This window comes from Populus euphratica, unplaced genomic scaffold, assembly GCF_000495115.2.
Source record: "Populus euphratica unplaced genomic scaffold, PopEup_1.0 scaffold56.1, whole genome shotgun sequence".
In the NCBI taxonomy this organism is placed as follows: Eukaryota; Viridiplantae; Streptophyta; class Magnoliopsida; order Malpighiales; family Salicaceae; genus Populus; species Populus euphratica.
In genome coordinates, this window is record NW_011499930.1 from 561,465 (window position 1) to 581,790 (window position 20,326).

Below are 20,326 nucleotides of genomic sequence, written 5' to 3' on the forward strand. Positions count from 1 at the left end.
CTTCATTTTACTAAAATAATAAAAATATCATTAAATTACTTACTAAGAAAAAAATCAAAAAAATTCATTTTAACATAAATTTCCAGCACCAGCCTTCATATTAGCGATGAATCTTTCCAATATCACTTCCATCCTTGTTATTATAACTATCACCCGCTATTAAATGTATGTTTATAAATGTAATTATGATTATTTTTTAAAATATTTTTTATTTAAATAATATTTTTTATTTTTAAAAATTTATTTTTTCACATTAACATGTTAAATAATCAAAAAATATAAAAAATATAATTTTAAATAAAAATAAAATAAAATTTTAACAAACAGGATTTAATTCCACACAGGATGCATTAACACGACAAAGTGCTCTTCTTAAAACGAGGATTTGACCCGAAGAAACCGCAATTTCGATAATTTGAACGATTATGGACTAATGAGATGAAATTCAACTAATTCAAGGGTTTTTAGATTACACAACCAACAAGAGTCACTGCTAATCATCACAATAACGACACCGCTTTATGTCAGATCAAATTATTTACGGAAAAAGGATTGAAAAATAATCAATTCAGATTTAAAAAAAAATAAAGGGGGAGAAAAGGTAATGAGAATAGGAATTATTTAATTTGGGAAAAGAGAAAATTGAAGAAAAAGGAGTCTCGTTTTACGCGCGCTCTCTCCGCTAGAATCCAGATCTATAGCAAAAACATTTTCAATTCGTACACGGGTTTTCTTTTATCTTGTTTTTTCAACATTATTATTACTTGTTTTTTTTGTTTTTTTTATAATATAAAGTGTTCAAATCAGTTTATATATATTATAATTAATTTTTAAATTTATTAAATATCTTATAAATTTAATAGACAAATAAAACACTGTATGGATGATAAGTACATCCATAAATAATCAAATTTAAATATTTTTTTAGAAAAAACAAATCTCTTTCCTAACTACTATATTACAACCTCAAGTACAAAATGAATTGTTAATGTTCAGAGGGGAGGTAAGGAATAACACTATGTTAAGTTCCGATCCAAGTATATCAGGTTTAAGATGAATTGAGTTTTGATAAAATTATAAATAGGATATTTAAAAATATTTAAAAAATATTTTTTTTTTATACATGTCTAACGAGAGTGGTTTCGGAGAATCATTATTTTATACTTGTATCTCTTTTTCAAGTGGAGGTAATTTTTATTTTATAAAGTATAACTGACAGATATATTTTCTTTATTTCTTATGATTTTTTTAAGTAAGGACCTTACATCATTTTTTTTTAGATTAACATGGGTGTCCGGGTCAGCTTGCGCGCACCACGACTAATCCCACAGGCCCTGAAGTTAACGACCATGTAAGCCTCCAGTGGCCATCATATGAGCAACCAAGGACTCGAACCTGAGACTATAGAGGGAGCAAACCCCTTAATCCCAAATTTTTACCACTTGGCCACCACCTAAATGGTTAGGACCTTACATCATTACCAAAGTGGGTCGTGATTTAAATTGTGTTCATCACAAGAAAAGAGAAATATTATGTCTCGAGATAAATATTTCATGTTATACATGAAGATAGATTTGTTTTTTCATTAAAATTTAAAAATTACTTTGACTTGTAATGTAAATTATAATTTGTGAAAGAATAAAGGTAAAATATAAAAACAATGAAGTTATTAAATCCAACTTATTTAATTTGCTAGATTAATTTTAAAAAAACTATTATTTAAAGTTGATATAAGTCAAGTTTCAATTTAAACTATAATTTTTTTTTGATAAAACTCAATTAATCTAACTGATTATTTCAATTTAATTAACCTAATCAGAAGCATCTAAACTCAATTGGTTCAAGTTGAAAAAATTATTTTGTAATTTTTAATAAAAAATAATTAATGGTGACTCGCATTTTGAATTATATGATGTAATGATTTTTTTTAGCTAATTAATATGAGAAGGACAAGAAGACAAGTTGATGGATGCCTATGAACTTTCGGATCTTTGTGAAGTTTCAAACGTTGTTTTCACTGGTCCCGTGACATGCTTGTCGAAGCATCTCCGAAACTTCCTGCTATGACCAAAATTCTCATCTGCACAGTCTCTTCCCATTCTAATCAGAATCAGGAAAAACACTTAACTCAAAATTTCTCATTTGCCAAAGCAAATGGCATCTATATGTTATTAAAAAACTGCTTTGGCAGTGAATTTTAATCTGTTTTTTTATGAAAATTTAATTTTTTATTTTAAATTATTTTTTAATATTTTTAAATTGTTTTGATTGTAAAAATAATTTTAAAAAAATAAAAAAATCTTTAAAAAATTATTATTTTTAATAATATCAATCAAAAATAATTTTAAAAAAATAAAAAAAATCTTTAAAAAATTATTATTTCTAATAATATCAATCATTCTCTAAGGTTGTTTTTTAAATTATTTTTTATTGAAAAATATATTAAAATAATATTTTTTTATTTTTTAAAATTATTTTTTATATCAATATATTATAGAATGATTTAAAAATATTAAAAAAATATTAATTTAAAGTAAAAAATAAATAAAAATTTAATTTTTTATAAAAATATTTTTTAAATATAAAAACAAAAAGAATAACTTAGATGAGTTACCGTTACTCGTTAAGACATGATTATGCACGGCCTCTCTAATTCAACTGTGATCTTCCTTGGACTTGGAAACATGATTCGAAAAGTCAAAAGAGATAGTACCTTTTTCTCGATTAAATCAAATCTCAAGGTACCACTTTCGAAAAAGCAAGCATTTAGCCTCTCTCTTTTTTTTTTCTTTTTTTTTTTTTTCAAGTCTATCCGAATCAAGGTCACATGCAAAAGTTTCACTCAATGACAACAACAATACAAATTAAATTAACAAAAAAAAAAAGTAAAAAAAAGCTAGGTAATCCAATGTTTCTTTTACTGTGCATCCATACACAATTTTACATAATGTATATTTTATTTATATTAAAAATTATTTTATCATCTTATTTATAAAATAGTAAATTTAACAGAATAACTATAGTCTATTAAATATATTGTTATTTTAATATTTTAAAATTAAAAAATATTTTTATGAATTGTTTTTTATTAATCAAGCTAGTCAATGTCATGTAAAGACAACCTTTATTCATTTAATTTAAAACCTTATTTAGATAAAAAATAAAAGTTGAAGATTTTAAAATTAACTCATTAGAATAAATTTAATAATATTATTAAAAAGTTTCCCCACAATCTTAATCTTTTTTATGATGTTAAAAATATATTGTTGCTTAATTTCTCTTAAAAGTAAAAAACAAGCAGTCTAGAATATTATCTTAAATGTGTTTTAGTGAGGTGGAGTTTTCACCGAATCAACTTGATATATTATAAATTTACATATATTGTTAAAATAAATATGCTCACACAAATATTACTAACATCTCGAGTCTATACCATAGCAGAACTGGGACACCAAACTACTCTCAACTAAATCTATATATTAATTCTCAATTACATCTCAAATCTATAAATTTTATTAGTTATATTATGAACGTTTCCAACATTCGTAAATAGGTCCTTCATTTCTTTTTTAATATTTTAAGTTTAATGTGCATATTTCATACAATAAAAACAATTTTATTTGAAATTTTTGACAAAAAAATTAATCAACATTAATATTTTCAGTCTAATATATATATTTTATATATTAAAATAATATCATTTCAATAAAAATTTAAAGAAAAAATTGATGAACTTTAATAGAAGAAGAAGAAGAAGAAGAAGAAGCTAGATTAAAAAGATTTTTAAAACATTCAAGATTAAAATGATAAAATTTACATGTTTGAATTTTATTTTAAAATGAACTAATTGTATGCTCGCATTGGAGGATTCAAATTTTTTCAAACATAAAAAAAATTCAAGAACTTAGAAAGTTATTTAGCATTGTTATTAAATTTAAAAATACAATTGTTTTAAGTTTTGTTTTTTCATAAAAATAGATTTTCCTACAATATTTTCAACTTGAATGATTGTTTATGTTAAAAAAATAATAAGAAGAAGAACATTCTATATTTGTCAAATGAAGTTTGCATAAAATATCAAAGTAATAATATCTCTCTATTTTATGTGATTGAAAGTTAAAAATAATTATAAATATAATAAAATCATATTTAAAATCTATTTAAAGATTTAAATAATAAAAAAATAACTTCTATCAAATTTTCATCAACAATTTATTATTAGCATTATTATTTTTAAATTAAATATATAATAATTGAAAAAATATTAAAATTCAAATAAAAATTCATAATAGCTTTCTGGGAACCATGTCAAAATAAAAAAGTAAGTAAATTTGATTAAAAAAATAATAAAACAACATAAATAACCTTAGTTCCTTTAGAGTGTTTAGGCAATATATACGTGAGATACTAAATTTAATTTTCCTCTTAAATAATGCCCTTTTCCCTTCACATACACATGTCGAGGTTAGCGATTAACGGGACATGAAAGTTTAATACCATAATATATCCGAATTGATTATGAATTTAAATTTAATTAAGGAGCTATTATTGCTTTCTTTAATCAGAAGATATTCTTAAAATTCAATCCAATATAAAGGATGTTGAGTTGTGATATATTCTAACAAGTACTCGTCTTGTAAATCGTGTTACAATGCAGGCAGGACTTTGCTTTAATCTTGAACGTAAGAGGAGAAGTAATGAATATATATTGTTTACATCTAACAAAATAAATTAAAAATATAAATTAATTAATAAATAAAAAAACATTAATGCTAATTAAATACTAAAATGAAAAGATGATTTTTTTGATATAAATAAAAGATAAAAATATATGAAAATATTTAATATCAATTATCCTTTTTATTTTATTTATATTCTCTTAAAGGTAAATACTAAAATAAAAGGACAATCTTTCTAATAAAATTAAAAGATAGATATTTATGCAAATATTTAACCCCAATTGTCCTTTTATTTTATACATTTTTATATTTTTTTCAGAGGTTAATTTTGGTTGCGAAGAAAAAATAATTTTATTTGAATAAATACTTCATGTAAATAAAATTTATTTATATAAAATATAAAAGGAGAAAAATTAAAGACAAATTACAATAATTGAAGTACTATGAAATAAAAAATCATTAAAATATTCATTACTGTTTAAAAAAATTAACTAAACAATTCAAAAAAAAAATAACAGAGGGTATTAATTAAAATAACATAAAAGATAAAGTAAAGTAAAATAATTAAATAAATAAATGAGAAAGAATGTATTAAATAAGATTTAAATGAAAAAACTACTAAAAAGAGGTGAGATGCTATTGGGCCTATCTATGGATCCAAATAGCACTCTAAGCATAGGCCCAAATACTCGGCTGAATTTGTTTTTAAAAATAAAATAACGTTATCCGCTCCATTTTTTTTTTTAAACAAATGACAAGTCAGTATTTTTTGATCACCTATATTAAAGATAAATTAATTTGGATAATAACTGATATAATAATAATAAAAAAAAACCCAGAGTTTGACCGAAAGGTATATTCTATATAAGAACGCAATTAAGCGAAAACAAGCCGCAAGTCCGAATCCCATATGGGGCCAGACTGGGTCTCACAATAAGCCCAAACTTCTTAAGTCTGAGTTTGAGGACAGATCGAAAACCCGGTTCATTGTTGGTAAATTATTCGGTAAACATCTCCTGACCCGGATTCACTCGTAACCAGGCGGAGCTAAAGCAAAGCAGCACCGCACAGCACATAAATGACCCTTGGCGACAAAAAATAAAGGAGAAGAGGTTAGAGAAGGGGAGAGAGAGAGAGATAGAGATTCATGACAGAGCCAAGAAGATTGAGAGGTCACAAAGCCACTGCCACTTGTTGCATCGCCTCACGTGACCGTTCTGGTGTCGTCGCCACCGCCGGGGAGGATGGTTGCGTCTGCTTGTTTGATATGCGATGCAAAGACGCACAGCATATTGCTGAAGTTGCACAGGAACCTATTTCTTCCTTGTCTTTCAAGCCTGGTAAGCTCCCAATGCTATGCAGAGTTATCATTAGTGAAAAATAAAGTTGAAAATTGAATAATGTTGGTATGATGATGAGGCAGGGAATGAAGATATCATGTATGTTTCCAGTGGAAATGCAGTAAAGTGTTTTGATTTGCATAATATGGTAAGCAGCTTCATTGTTTCTTTTCCTCTAAATGTTGATTATGAGTTTTGGAGATAAATATATATATATATATATATATTTTTTTTTGTATTTGTATTTGAAGGCTAGTCCGTGGACGCCATTCAAGAGCTATTCCTATAACAAGGAGGAAATAAATCAGGTGAACTATTATTGTAAAGTTAATCATCTTATGATTTGATGCGTTATTTTGTTTCATGGAATGATGATGAAGCTAGTCCTTTTGTTCTGTGCTGAAGTTAACATTTTATGCGAAAATTATCAACCCTTTTCGAGTTACCTCAAAAGCATCATTGTTGATTTCTCTATAGTTTGGACCCATGATCACTATGTGGGAAAGAAATAGAGACTTCTGCTAACATTAGTAACCTGAAACATTTAAAAACAAAAGTCAGTGTACCTTAAATGATGATGTTAATGTTAATTATTCCATGTACTATTTACCCATTCTCCAAAACAAATAGTTGTAGAAACCAGAATGGATAATCTCAAGCTACTGCAAAATGTTTTGGACTGGTGGATGCCCTCCTGATTTGCGTCTAGTTTGATATTTGAACTGAAGCTTCATTATGCAATGTTAATTGTTTTGCTAGAGAATCTTCAAGTTCCTTAAAAGACTGAGAATTTAGTATTGTGCTGTTAATATCCTGCTAGATATATTAGATCTTTATGCAATTGATGGCTGTGAAGCTGTTTAACAATGAGCTTGTATCTAATCAATGCAGATTTCATGCAACTCTAAGGCAGCTTTTCTTGCTTGTACAGATGATGGTGGCGATGTTAAGGTCTTGTATGTTTCTTAGTTCATCAGTTACACTTTCTGTTCATGGAACATGCATTTATAACTGTTCTGTCTTACTTCTTGGAGATTGTGTCAGATCTTGGCATGTTCATAAACTTATATCCTGTCTCCTAGGGCATGTAATTAATATTGTAGTAATTGTTGGAGAAGAATCTTCATAGTCTTGACTAGAGAGCAAGTACAAATGCAGAGTCGAGGAACACATTCTTTTTTACCTATCATGTCTGAATAAGCCTCCATGGTAGTTTTTAATGGAATAATAATGGCCAGACTTTATGGAGAGGAAAGCTTCGCATTAGTTGGTTCACGCCAGCTTGCCAACTGATGTGCCTTACTGCTACAATTGAGTGTCTTTTTCTGAGCAAGGAGTGGAATAATTTTCTAGTTCCATTTATTATGGTTATGCCAAAATGTCTTGTTTGATTTTCTCCCTTCAATGAGAATTTGTAGGATACAGAACCATGAATCAATAGATGCATTGAAGAACTGAAGAGAGATATGGTACTTGCTTTGGTTGATAGTAGATGCTTTCTTTTCTCTTTTTTCTTTTTAGAGATAATCTTGTGACAGGTAGTTCACAGAAAAAAAGAGCATGATGGTTTCTGTTTCTGGGCATCTTTTGACTAGTTATTGAACTGAAGATTATATGATTTCAAATTTTTGTTATTATTTTTAAAATTATTTTTATTCTAGTTCTCGTGGCCTATATTATTGAGTGCCATGCATCTTTTTAGAATTTTAGATAGTCAACCCTCTTGCATTTACTTAAATCAAATTAGCTGAACTATCTGTTTGCAGTGCTCTTCAAGAATCTGCCCCCATCACTCTCCTTGCCTCCACCCACACTCATTTAAGATTTCTTTTCCCTGTTGCTCTGCAGTTTTGAAGGTTTAAATGCTAATAATGATATATTTCTGGCAGATTATTGACATTCGCCAGCATTGCCTTTATAAAACTCTGAGATCTGGCCATTCAAGTGTATCCTTCCTTGTTATTTGGAATTTACCTTTCCATTAGCTTCAAGTTTCTTTTCAAGTGTGAAATATACATGGTTGTCAACAAATTTTAGCTGTGTGAATTTGTTTGACATGAATTTACTTCTGAATTTTTAATCTTTTCTGTTAATTGATATCTGAGTAATTTTCCCATTAGTTTGTGGCAAGTTGTCTCTCTTGTAATGGTTGCAGGCTTGTCAGCAGTCAAGGCTGAATGTGTCCAAGCTTTTTCCAAATTTCCATTCAAGTCTTGAACCTTTTCTTATGCCTTGACTGTATTATAGATTTGCAGCAGTGTGCAATTCATTCCATGGAGATCTTGGGAAGGTATTGTTTCTTTTGTTTTGAAAAATCTCTTTCTCTGACGCTCACCCACAGCACACGTACATGCACTTTTGTGAATGTTGATGACTGCATGGATGATGGGATCTGATATTAGGTGCTTTAGCAAGTCGAAAATTAGATGTACATTCATATGTTGGTAATCTGACAGTTACTTACATACTTTGTCCTTCCATCTGAAGCCTCTAGAAACATGTAAAGGGGCTGCTTACCTGCTGAGTTGATTTGTGATATTATTCAGTGAATTACCAGTCAGTGAATGGATGCTGATAGGCATAGGAGAGTGGTGTTCCTGAAGGGAAGTATTCATTAAATTTTCTGAAGGTTTTTAGAGTTGGTATTCATTATTGTCTAGACAGTTGGAAGCGTAATTAGCTATAATGTGAAAGAAAGTACCATTAGCTCTCACTTTTATTTGGCATTTGACTGCCTTATGAATTTTGGGAAGAATGATGTAATTCTAGCTTTTATATTGAGCCTCTGTGTTTCAACTTTCAAACTATATTAATCATTAACACGAATTTTGACAGTCATTACTGGAGGTCTTGACTCAAAGCTTGTCATGTGGGACTTCTCCAAAGGGCGCCCAGTCAAAATTGTGGATTTTGGTATGTATATCTCTTTTCTCATATGTCTTAACAGGTTTTACTGTTATAAAATTTGTTATCTTCCATCGATGGGCTGTAGGAAGGTTAACTTTTAGATCGCAAGCCCTCCTTCAATTTATTCGTGTGTTATCCCAACAACATACCATAAACTGATTCACCATCTCCAACATTCAACATCACTGATATTTTGTTTTGGTGCTTTTATGATCTCATAGAAAGTAGAGTCTAAATATGGTCCCTAAGCTTGTATTATTCTGTTGACCTGTAAGATTTACCAGTAGAACCTTTTCTTGAATACAGGTTTGCCTGACATAAAGAACGGTAGCAATGGGGCACAATGTTTGAATCCTGCATTTGTTCATGCAATAGCAGTTCCAGATGTTGATATGTTGGATAAATCTGATAAAATATGTGTTGTGGCTAGAGGTGATGGTATTGTTGATGTAATAAATATTGAATCAGAGCTTGCAGTTATTAGATCAAAAACTTCCGCAAAAGCACGGAAAGGATCTTCATCAACATCTAAAGATGGCGTTCCAGCTGCAGGTACAGGAACTCTTGATGAAAATGCAAGAAAAAGGTTACATTTGGATTACTCTGTGGGCGGCCATGCTGCTGCTGTATCCTGTGTCACATTTTCACTGTTTGGGGAGAAGGGGAAGTTGATAATATCAGGTGGGAATGATAAGTCTGTGAAAGTCTGGGATTGCTCCAAATATGATGATGCAGTGCAGACTGGTGGCAACAGTGATGTTCTTCGTCTTAACATTAATTTGAGCAAAAAGGTCAGTTTTCATAGTCTTTTGCACAATATCTTGGTTTTCAGCTTCTTGTTCTTTTGTATAACTCATGTTGGAATCTTTTCATCTCATACTTTCCATTTTGGCAGGTCAACTGGCTCTGTACCACTCCGACTGACTCAGAAAACCTTGTTGTTTGTGACACAACAAAAGTAGTAAAGGTCTATTCTGTTTCTTAGTATACAGCTAAAACATCAAAGACTCCTGGAGAGCATGCCTTAATTCTGTTGCAGGAGAAGATTGTTTCCTGTTTGTCTCAGTGTTGCGTCAATTGCTTGGTTATCCAAGGGCTGCCTTTTACAGTTTCATCATTTTGACCGAGGTAAAGCGCATGATACACCAGCCACCCCTTCCAAGGCACACCGGCAAACCCCTTGATTTTTAGAGTTTTAAGCTTGTATAAGTTGAGTCACAGGTTGATGAACAGCTGTACAAAATGGAATTATTATGGTTCACAGGATTTCTTCGCTGTTATATTTCTCAGAATGATTATCGAACTGAATGGATATCGTTGACTACATTTCTGCAACAAGTCTCTTTACAGTTTTGCTGGTTTCTTTGAGTTTCTGCATGATGGGAATTGGCTTGTGCTTTATCGAATTAGAAAGAATGTATCAAAAGGAATTTATGAGTTTAATAATCACGACCAAAATTTACTTCGCCCATCCCCAGATAATTCGAAGATGGCTTAATAAGCAATGCTTATGTTGCTATTGTCCAATTTTAATTTTCATCGAATAAATTCAGTCAGGCACCAAAAAGAACAAGTCACTCAATTCTTTCATGAAATGCCCTCTTTTTTTTTAATCATTTTTTTATGTCTTTTTTATGGTTCGTTGAATGGCTCTGTTTGCATCTGGTGTTGCAATTTCCCATGTAGATTTAACAGGAAAATGGATTCTTTAGTCATTTGCATCTTCATCAAAAGCAAGGGTCTAAGATCTACGAAAATGGATGCCCATCATCTGTTCTTGGGGATAACACTGATGTGAAGTTGCAAAGAATAAATTGTAAATCTGCTACCATTGCCGGACCAACCAGATATATGGTCTCGGCGACATAAAAGGAGATGTGCTTTATTTTTCATTTTTTCTTTTCCTTGAGAGACTTGCCCTGATACATCGATATGATGATAATCTGAACCATGCCGATGGGAGACGCCGGTACACTGTTTGGATGCTGCCAGTTTTCGGCTGACATGGCGGCCCAGCCCCGGATCTTGTGTTTATATTCAAGAGAGGGGACTTGCATTGAAAGTAAGTTTGTTAAAGATGTGCTCTGCCTAACAGACACCTTCCTTAAACTTCCCGCAAAATTTTCAAAACTTTTCTCTTTCACCCCAAAAATTAGACGTTGCTTCTCATCTCTCTCGCTCTGTAAACACATGACACCAACTCCTCAACCGCCATGCCCCACCAACCTCAACCCTCTCTTCTGCATTAAAAAATATCAGCACCACCCTCTGAGAGACAACCAAGACACCCTAGCTTTGGTTAGGGTCTTCGATATAAAACCAGGCCGAAGTACAAGATTGAGAAGAAGAGGGAACCCCTCTTGAAAGAACTGAGGAATTGGGGAGATAAAGAGCCGGTGAAGTGGCAATCAGCAAAATGATGGAATCTGGGGCTCCTTTATGCCATACCTGTGGTGAACAGGTGGGACATGATGCAAATGGAGACCTGTTTGTGGCTTGCCATGAGTGTAACTATCACATGTGCAAGTCTTGTTTCGAGTATGAGATCAAGGAGGGGCGGAAAGTTTGCTTGCGATGTGGCTCACCATATGATGGTACTGCCCTATCTTGAAGTTCCCTTTTGCAGATTTTTGGTCTGGTAAATCGATGTGTCAGAAAGATTTTCTCTTTCTTATGCTATCTGGTGTAGTTAAGTTTTTCAACCGTTGAAAACTTTCATCACGTATGCTTCAAATGGTTGAAAACCCTTTTATTAGTTTGTTACTAAATTTTTTATTTAATTTTATATGCTAATTTATGCTTGCAATCTCCAGAGAACTTGCTGGACGGTGTAGAAAAGAAGGGGTCTGGCAATCAATCTACAATGGCATCTCACCTCAACAATCCTCAGGTATGACTATGCTTTTTAAAATGTTAATGATTTAATGATGCATAAGAGGGCTTATGATTTTTAGATCTAAATAAATTCAAGAAGAACTAGCATTTTTTTTCCTGGAAAGATGAGTTTCTAAGCTTGCCTACATATAATGTTTCAAATGCTGGGATTCTGACATCATTCTTCAATTAACCTTGGTTTGTACAGGATGTAGGAATTCATGCTAGACATATCAGTAGCGTTTCCACAGTGGATAGTGGTTAGTGACCTTGATTTTTCTGAAGATCATGTTTATTGTTTTAATTCTCTTCTTAAATATTTTTTTTGTTGCTATTCTTCTCTCTCTATGTTTTCGTAAAGAAATGAATGATGAATATGGGAATCCCATTTGGAAGAATCGGGTGGAGAGTTGGAAGGATAAAAAGAGCAAGAAGAAAAGGTCTAATACTAAGCATGAAACGGAACCAGCTCAAGTTCCGCCAGAACAGCAGATGGAAGATAAGCCGTAAGTACAACAGAAAGGCTTATATGATTTTGAAACACTGCATAAGAAGAAGAATAAGATTGAAGTATTTAAACTGAAAAGAATAAAAGATTAGCCTTTCCAAATTAATCATGTTGTAAGGTCTTGTAAGTCACTTGAAGCTTTTATGAACTGTTGGAGGTTGACTGTTTGATCCAACAGTTATTCCTTAATGTTCTTCCTTGATGAAGGTTGACATCAAGGAATAAATATTAAATTTCTTCCTTGATGAAGGTCCTTCCATTTGATGTTTCCTTTTCAATTTGCAGGTCTGCTGAGGCTTCGGAGCCGCTTTCAATTGTTTATCCAATTCCACGCAACAAGCTCACACCATACAGAGCTGTGATCATTATGCGACTGATCATTCTGGGCCTTTTCTTCCACTACAGAATAACAAATCCTGTTGATAGTGCCTTCGGCCTGTGGCTTACTTCTGTCATATGTGAGATCTGGTTTGCGTTTTCTTGGGTGTTGGATCAATTTCCCAAGTGGAATCCTGTCAACAGAGAAACATTTGTCGAAAGGCTATCTGCAAGGTACGGTGTCTGGGACTCAAAAGATTTTCATGTTAGTGAAGCCTTTAAAACTGAAGATTATGATTTGATGCAGACTCACAATGACCTGGATATTCACTATGCTGCATTATAATCACTATCATCTGCATGATTCACCATTCCCTTTTCTAGTTGAAGATTTAACACTAAACCTGGCTTGCAAACATTAGCTGTATGAAGCATACAACCTTCCCTTCTGTCTAAGTCTCTACAAAAAATAAAACTGTTAGGTTTTACCTTTATGCTAACTGTTTTTTCATTTCCTCATTTCAAGGTTAGTAGGATGAGTTTTCTGTGTCTTTCAATAACAAAGTGAAAAACAAAATAATGAGATGATAGTGAATATAAGAATAGCACATAAAAATTGCAGAAGATATAAATGGCCCTGATACAATGCGCAGAACCACAGAACTATCCATGCAATAATTGATTTTCGAAGTATAAATGGTATGACGTGCTCAATTCCATGTCAGGTATGAAAGAGAGGGTGAGCCTTCTCAGCTTGCTGCCGTGGATTTTTTCGTGAGTACTGTTGATCCACTGAAAGAACCGCCATTGATCACTGCCAATACAGTCCTTTCCATCCTTTCTGTGGACTATCCCGTGGATAAAGTTTCCTGCTATGTGTCTGATGATGGTGCTGCTATGCTTACATTTGAATCTCTTGTAGAAACAGCTGAGTTTGCAAGGAAGTGGGTTCCATTCTGCAAAAAATTCTCAATTGAACCAAGAGCACCAGAGTTTTACTTCTCACAGAAAATTGATTACTTGAAAGATAAGGTTCAGCCTTCTTTCGTGAAAGAACGCAGAGCAATGAAAGTAACTTCTGGGCTCTTATTACACCACTCTTAAATACTAGTCCTTTCTGATGAAGCCATTATGTTTTTGGTTTTGCTTAAAAGTCATTTATCATTTCCTTTTATTTTCTTTCAGAGGGACTATGAGGAGTACAAAGTCCGAATTAATGCGCTGGTAGCAAAGGCACAGAAAACACCTGACGAGGGATGGACTATGCAAGACGGAACACCTTGGCCAGGAAATAACACACGTGATCACCCTGGCATGATTCAGGTTGAAATTTTCGTTGGTTCTTGTATCTTGCAAGATTTATCCTAGTAATTGGTAGAAATTCCATTCCTCGGTGGTGCAACAAAGCTATTTAACCTTTAAAAGATACGAGATAAACACAAAATCTTTAATATCCCCAGCTTCTCTGGAAACATCCATGCACAGAGATAGAGGATCTACCCTAATTTTTCAAAGTTCATCTCGAGATACAGCTAAGATATGAGAACTCTGTGGCATAAAGCTTCAATTAACATAGAAAATTCCTGAAACATTTAGTAATCAAAGAGGATAGTGGTTTGTTTGGAATTTATGAAATAATTGAAGTATATTTTAGAATTACCCTTAAAATTTCAGAATGTTCAAGAACATTAAGGTCTTGGGTTTTCAATAAAAAGCCTTTGGCATCATTTTTGAATTTCTTTTCTGAGCTGGATATTGATCTTTCATGTGATACTGAGACTCCAGTCTATTCGACACATCTATAGAATTTTTCCATAAAAAACGGTCCATATTGTCTGAAGATTCAATAACCATATGGGGTCATTTTCTTGACAGGTATTCCTTGGAAACACCGGAGGTCGTGACATAGAGGGAAATGAACTACCTCGACTAGTATATGTTTCCAGGGAGAAGAGACCTGGCTACCAACACCACAAGAAAGCTGGTGCTGAAAATGCTCTGGTGTGTATAAATAATTTAAGATTGGTAAGGCTTAGCATTATCATAAGAACTTCATGTTGGACTAATAATTTCATGAATGGCTTTGTACAGGTGAGAGTGTCTGCAGTTCTCACAAATGCTCCCTACATCCTCAATGTTGATTGTGATCACTATGTAAACAATAGCAAGGCTGTTCGAGAGGCAATGTGCATCCTGATGGATCCACAAGTAGGTCGAGATGTATGCTATGTGCAGTTCCCTCAGAGATTTGATGGCATAGATAGGAGTGATCGCTACGCCAATCGTAACATAGTTTTCTTTGATGTAAGACTAAATCTAACTTAATCTTCTCTTAATCTTAATTCTAGTGTCGAGCATACAGTGGTAGGGAGATCTAGATTATGTTGCTCACGAGTAAAATAAAGCTAGAGTAACAGAAACATTTCATTTCATTTTAATTTTTTATTAAGAAAGTTTTTAAATAGCTTGGTTAACTGATGGGAAGCTGGTCTTTTCAGGCCATGCAAATATGCAAGTTCCGAAATTATTTCTACTTTCTAAATGACAGGATTAATGATGTTCAAACTCATCTGAATTTAATCTATAATGAAGTTCAGCTAGATGTATGGCTCATCAAATCCTCTTGATCATTGTTCTTTTGCACTCCCAATCCCTATCAACATACAGATGTGTATTACATGTTTTTCTCAGTGTAGAAAAGTGAAAAATTGGCCAATAATTTACTGACTGTAGAAATAATATAACATTGCCATAATATCTTTGCTTCGGTAGTTTATGGATAAATAAGAGCTTTTTGAATTTTGACAATTCTTTCCATTCTATTTTCAGGTTAACATGAAAGGATTGGATGGCATTCAAGGACCAATGTATGTGGGAACTGGTTGTGTTTTCAATAGGCAAGCACTTTACGGATATGGGCCTCCTTCTATGCCCCACTTACGCAAGGGCAAGGAGTCTTCATCCTGCTTCTCATGTTGCTGCCCCACAAAGAAGAAGCCTGCTCAGGATCCAGCTGAGATTTACAGAGATGCAAAACGAGAGGATCTCAATGCTGCCATATTCAATCTTACAGAGATTGATAGTAAGTTTAAATTTTGTAAGATAGTTGGGTTAGATGATTGGTTAACAGAATTTGAATCGCCAAGTTATGCTGGGGTTTTTTCTCTTGCAGATTATGATGAGTATGAGAGGTCAATGCTGATCTCCCAGTTGAGCTTTGAGAAAACTTTTGGCTTATCTTCTGTCTTCATTGAGTCTACACTAATGGAGAATGGAGGAGTACCTGAGTCTGCCAATTCATCAACACTCATCAAGGAAGCTATTCATGTCATCGGCTGTGGCTTTGAAGAGAAGACTGAATGGGGAAAAGAGGTTAAGCTCCCATCCCATACTCCAAACCGATAGTTCAGAGCCAGTTTTTAACAAGAAAAGACAATTTCTTTTAACAGAATTTATATTCTCTTCATCGAATACTTAGTACGGTTAATCAGAGTCTACTCTCATCATTTCTGAATTATCTTTTGTTACTTCACTAGCAAGCCAGAGCCAATGTGGGCTTTCATGACATTTTCTACTCTAGTCTGTCATTTCAACCATGCATTCTCGGTTGTTTAGTTGGAACTTTCTTTGACCTTTTCTATTTCATTAGTATTTAATTATGAATTATGCTCTGTTGAAATAAAAATTGTTCAGTTTGAACCTATTTGACATAGTTAGATTGTCAATATTAAACCTTTTTATGTGTCCTCTCAGATTGGTTGGATATATGGGTCAGTCACCGAGGATATCTTAAGTGGATACAAGATGCACTGCCGAGGATGGAGATCAATATACTGCATGCCCGTAAGGCCAGCATTCAAAGGATCTGCACCCATCAATCTGTCTGATAGATTGCACCAGGTTCTCCGATGGGCTCTTGGATCTGTGGAAATTTTCTTTAGTAGACATTGTCCCCTCTGGTACGGGTATGGAGGAGGCCGTCTTAAATGGCTCCAAAGGCTTGCATATGTAAACACGATTGTTTATCCATTTACATCCCTCCCTCTCATTGCTTACTGCACAATTCCTGCAGTTTGTCTGCTCACTGGAAAATTCATCATACCAACGGTAACTTCTGTTGTCTTCCTTTTCACATCCTTACATGAAAAATGATTGCAACGTCATGGCTTTTACTTATCAATTATTAAGAGGAAAAATTTAACAAGTTTTGCTAGGTAGACAGTGCTTCTCAAGCAATTGCACTCTGTATTACAAGGCTAGTCAACATTTTTCTATTTAATATTAGAAATCAGAATTTTCCAAATCCATCATTTCTGGGTTTTGTTCCAGTTGTCATGTCGATAAAGGGATTGACTTTGTATCATACCTTGTCATTGATCCAGCTCTCAAACCTGGCAAGCATGCTGTTTCTTGGCCTCTTTATCTCTATCATTGTAACTGCAGTGCTTGAGCTAAGATGGAGTGGTGTCAGCATTGAAGATTTGTGGCGTAATGAACAGTTCTGGGTGATCGGAGGCGTTTCGGCCCATCTCTTTGCCGTCTTCCAGGGATTCTTGAAAATGTTGGCTGGCATTGATACGAACTTTACTGTCACAGCAAAAGCAGCCGATGATACAGAATTTGGGGAGCTCTATATGGTCAAGTGGACAACACTTCTAATTCCTCCAACAACACTTCTCATTATCAACGTTGTTGGTGTTGTTGCGGGATTCTCTGATGCACTCAACAAAGGATATGAAGCATGGGGACCTCTCTTTGGCAAGGTGTTCTTTGCCTTCTGGGTGATTCTTCATCTCTATCCATTCCTTAAAGGTCTGATGGGTCGCCAAAACCGAACACCAACCATTGTTGTTCTGTGGTCAGTGCTGTTGGCCTCTGTCTTCTCTCTTGTTTGGGTCAAGATTAATCCATTCGTTAACAAAGTTGACAACACTTTGGCTGGTGAAACCTGCATTTCTATAGATTGCTGAGCTACCACCAAGAAGTTTCCCGGTATTCTGGGGCTAAACCTTTGGAAATTGGATTCGATCCAGATTCTCCTTTCTCATAAGAAAGTAAATATAGCAGTTAGTTGTTGGTTACATGAACTCCGAGATGATTCTCTATGAAGTTTTGAACAGCTTGTGTTGCTCTCTTTGCTGAGTTCAAGGTCTAAGCATTTCTGTGAGCAATATTATGTAAAGATATATAGGTGATGATTGACTTTTCTTGTATTGAGAAAAGCAAAAATAATGAATAGACATAATATTGTTCATTTATCACGTCTGATGTGCCATCACTTCTGCATTCATTTTATACCTTGAAACTGTTGGTTACATCTCACAGCCTCGTTGTTTCTGACAAGGACCAAGTAACCATTCTTGAAAGTGTAGTGCAGCCAACACACAGGGTCCACAAGTCAAGACTCATCCACAAGACCATTTATCCTGAAATCTTGTCGATTGATGATGTGGTCCTGTTGTCGACAATGATGCTCTTTGGGTCGGCAAGTCCATTAAAATTTGAGAGAAATTATTTTTTTTTCAAGGAGGATCGGTGAGAAATGATGGATGTCAGATGTCTACTTGTCTTTTTTTTTAAGAGTTTTTGCATAGATTTGTACTGATATTAAAAAATAAAATTTTAAAAATAAAAAAAAATATTTTGATATATTTATAAGTAAAATATACTTTGAAAACAACTACTACCACAATATCAAATACTATCTTTAGCTAGTTTTTGGTCCAACCTTTCTGGATTACTAACATATTGTAGCATTGCTTTAGGCTTCACATGAATTGAGGATTATGCTCTGCTTGCAATGAAAAGATATTCTTCTGATACCCTTTTTCTTTTCCTTTGCGGCAATAAAATGCAGGGAAACTTAGGAGCCAGGAAACCAAAATCCCAAAGAGCTTCCTTTTGCTCACCAACTAGTATAATGAGGGTGGAAAAGCAGATGCTTGCTATCAAAGCACAATATTTTATTTTGATATATTTTTAAGTAAAATATACTTTGAAAAAACAACTACTTCCACAATATCAAATACCATGTTTAACTAGTTTTTGGTCCAACCTTTCTGGATTACTAACATATTGTAGCATTGCTTTAGGCTTCACATGAGTTGAGGATTATGCTCTGCTTGCAATGAAAAGATATTCTTCTGATACCCTTTTTCTTTTCCTTTGCGGCAATAAAATGCTGGGAAACTTAGGAGCCAGGAAACCAAAATCCCAAAGAGCTTCCTTTTGCTCACCAACTAGTATAATGAGGGTGGAAAAGCAGATGCTTGCTATCAAAGCACAATATTTATGTGATGTATATGATGATGAAAGCTTTGAAACTAATCCAGTTCTTGTTAGCTGTAATAACATCACAGTTTTCAGATATCTGTACTGGAGTTTTGAGAATGGAATGCAGCAATTTCTCTGAGCATAATTTTAGATATGGAAGGAGATGTTTTTCGATTAGGAAGAGAAACCATATGAATTTTATTTACTTGAAATCAATTTTATTATTGTAAAAGCCTCTACCTTCAATTCTGCAATGCATTTATAGCAATAATGGCATTGCAGAATTTCTTCATACAGTATAATCTACAAAGCTTCTGTCGAGAAGAAACTTGCAATGTTTAGGAAAGAAGTTTTATGTGTAAATCAAGATTTTCCAGGAATAGAAAGCAATATGGATTGGCCCAAAAGTAGAGAAGGAAGCAAGAGCTGGAAACCATAAGTCCAGCCTAAAGCAGAGCTATTGAATTTAGGGACTCCTTTTTTAAAAAAAATTGGTCATGTTTAACCGGCCCGCATTAAGCTTGTGATTGAAGCTTAAAAAAAAATAAACATAAAAAGAAATGTCTTCACTGCTTTTAAATTTGTGAGCATTATTATTAAACTAAATATAGGAAGTAAACCTTGAAATAACTTAACAAGATCTTTCATTTAACCATTTAAATTAAATACGGTTGCTTTGGTATGATATGATAAATTTAATGGGTCTAAAAATAATTTAAATGATTGTTAATAACATAGTTTAATTTTTAAAAAATCAAGATAATATTTAAAAATAAATTAAGACACCAATATATTGAATTAATATGAGCTTTAAGACATATAATAACAAAAATAGCACTAATTTAATGTCAAGATATTTTAAAGAAAATGTGAGAATTTCATAGAAAATAAACTAAAATAAGTTATAAAATTTAATTTTTAATTAACTAAGTTAATATGCAATTCAATGAACTTTACTAAATTTAATAACTTTATTATTTTAAAAATATTTTTATTTAATTATATAATAATAAAATATATATCACAATATTGAACATCAATAAATATAAAGATGATTATTTAAAAACATGAAAAACTTATAAAATATAAAAAAAAAATTATAAAATATAATTTAAAATAATAAAATTATAAAATAATTATAAAAATAAAACGCAAGCCTAAGTGGCCTAACATCTCTCGACTTTAAGAAATGGTGAAGCACACAAGCTTGGGCAGACTTGAATGCATGGATTTTTATTTTTATTTTTTCATTAAGGGGTGATGATGTCATTCTCCCCATCTTCAAAAAAAGAAAAGAAAAAAGAAGCAATAGACAATGTATCTTATGCCTATTTGGAATTCAATCACCGTAAGGGTGGTTTTTATTTTTTCTAAAAATTTATTTTTTAAAAAACATATAATAAATATTTTTAATTTTTTAAAATTAA

At 32.6% G+C, this 20,326-nt stretch overlaps 2 protein-coding genes across 4 annotated transcripts; both read left to right on the forward strand.

The window, feature by feature from the left end:
* The first annotated feature begins 5,663 nt into the window (after nucleotides 1–5,663).
* On the forward strand, nucleotides 5,664–10,258 carry LOC105135973 (Transducin/WD40 repeat-like superfamily protein). 2 transcript variants are annotated; one of them, XR_844286.1, is made up of 10 exons: nucleotides 5,664–6,019; nucleotides 6,103–6,167; nucleotides 6,271–6,327; nucleotides 6,911–6,970; nucleotides 7,909–7,965; nucleotides 8,267–8,309; nucleotides 8,855–8,932; nucleotides 9,233–9,717; nucleotides 9,822–10,054; nucleotides 10,148–10,258. XR_844286.1 is itself a non-coding variant. In XM_011041091.1 (9 exons), exons 1-9 carry the CDS (start codon nucleotides 5,827–5,829, stop codon nucleotides 9,909–9,911), a joined length of 1,128 nt encoding a protein of 375 aa, XP_011039393.1. In that variant the 5' UTR covers nucleotides 5,664–5,826; the 3' UTR covers nucleotides 9,912–10,250. The 2 variants fall into 2 exon arrangements, 1 of the variants encoding a protein (XP_011039393.1); XM_011041091.1 differs by having other exon boundaries at nucleotides 9,822–10,250.
* Nucleotides 9,966–17,887, forward strand: LOC105135972 (cellulose synthase A catalytic subunit 8 [UDP-forming]-like). Of its 2 annotated transcripts, XM_011041090.1 has the most exons (14): nucleotides 9,966–10,054; nucleotides 10,613–11,520; nucleotides 11,740–11,816; nucleotides 12,009–12,060; nucleotides 12,162–12,306; nucleotides 12,594–12,860; nucleotides 13,352–13,697; nucleotides 13,812–13,949; nucleotides 14,502–14,627; nucleotides 14,718–14,930; nucleotides 15,456–15,708; nucleotides 15,799–15,998; nucleotides 16,380–16,733; nucleotides 17,009–17,887. In XM_011041090.1, exons 2-14 carry the CDS (start codon nucleotides 11,343–11,345, stop codon nucleotides 17,594–17,596), a joined length of 2,937 nt encoding a protein of 978 aa, XP_011039392.1. In that variant the 5' UTR covers nucleotides 9,966–10,054; nucleotides 10,613–11,342; the 3' UTR covers nucleotides 17,597–17,887. The 2 variants fall into 2 exon arrangements, with proteins under 2 accessions (XP_011039392.1, XP_011039391.1); XM_011041089.1 differs by having other exon boundaries at nucleotides 15,456–15,998.
* Nucleotides 17,888–20,326: the final 2,439 nt, after the last annotated feature.

Coding starts and splice junctions, on each gene's coding strand:
- LOC105135973 (XM_011041091.1), top strand. CDS start 5,827: ATGACAGAGCCAAGAAGATTGAGAGGTCACAAAGCCACTGCCACTTGT. Junction 6,168..6,270: donor GTTTTGATTTGCATAATATG/GTAAGCAGCTTC, acceptor TTGTATTTGAAG/GCTAGTCCGTGGACGCCATT. Junction 8,933..9,232: donor AGTCAAAATTGTGGATTTTG/GTATGTATATCT, acceptor TCTTGAATACAG/GTTTGCCTGACATAAAGAAC.
- LOC105135972 (XM_011041089.1), top strand. CDS start 11,343: ATGATGGAATCTGGGGCTCCTTTATGCCATACCTGTGGTGAACAGGTG. Junction 12,861..13,351: donor GTCGAAAGGCTATCTGCAAG/GTACGGTGTCTG, acceptor ATTCCATGTCAG/GTATGAAAGAGAGGGTGAGC. Junction 14,628..14,717: donor CTGGTGCTGAAAATGCTCTG/GTGTGTATAAAT, acceptor GGCTTTGTACAG/GTGAGAGTGTCTGCAGTTCT.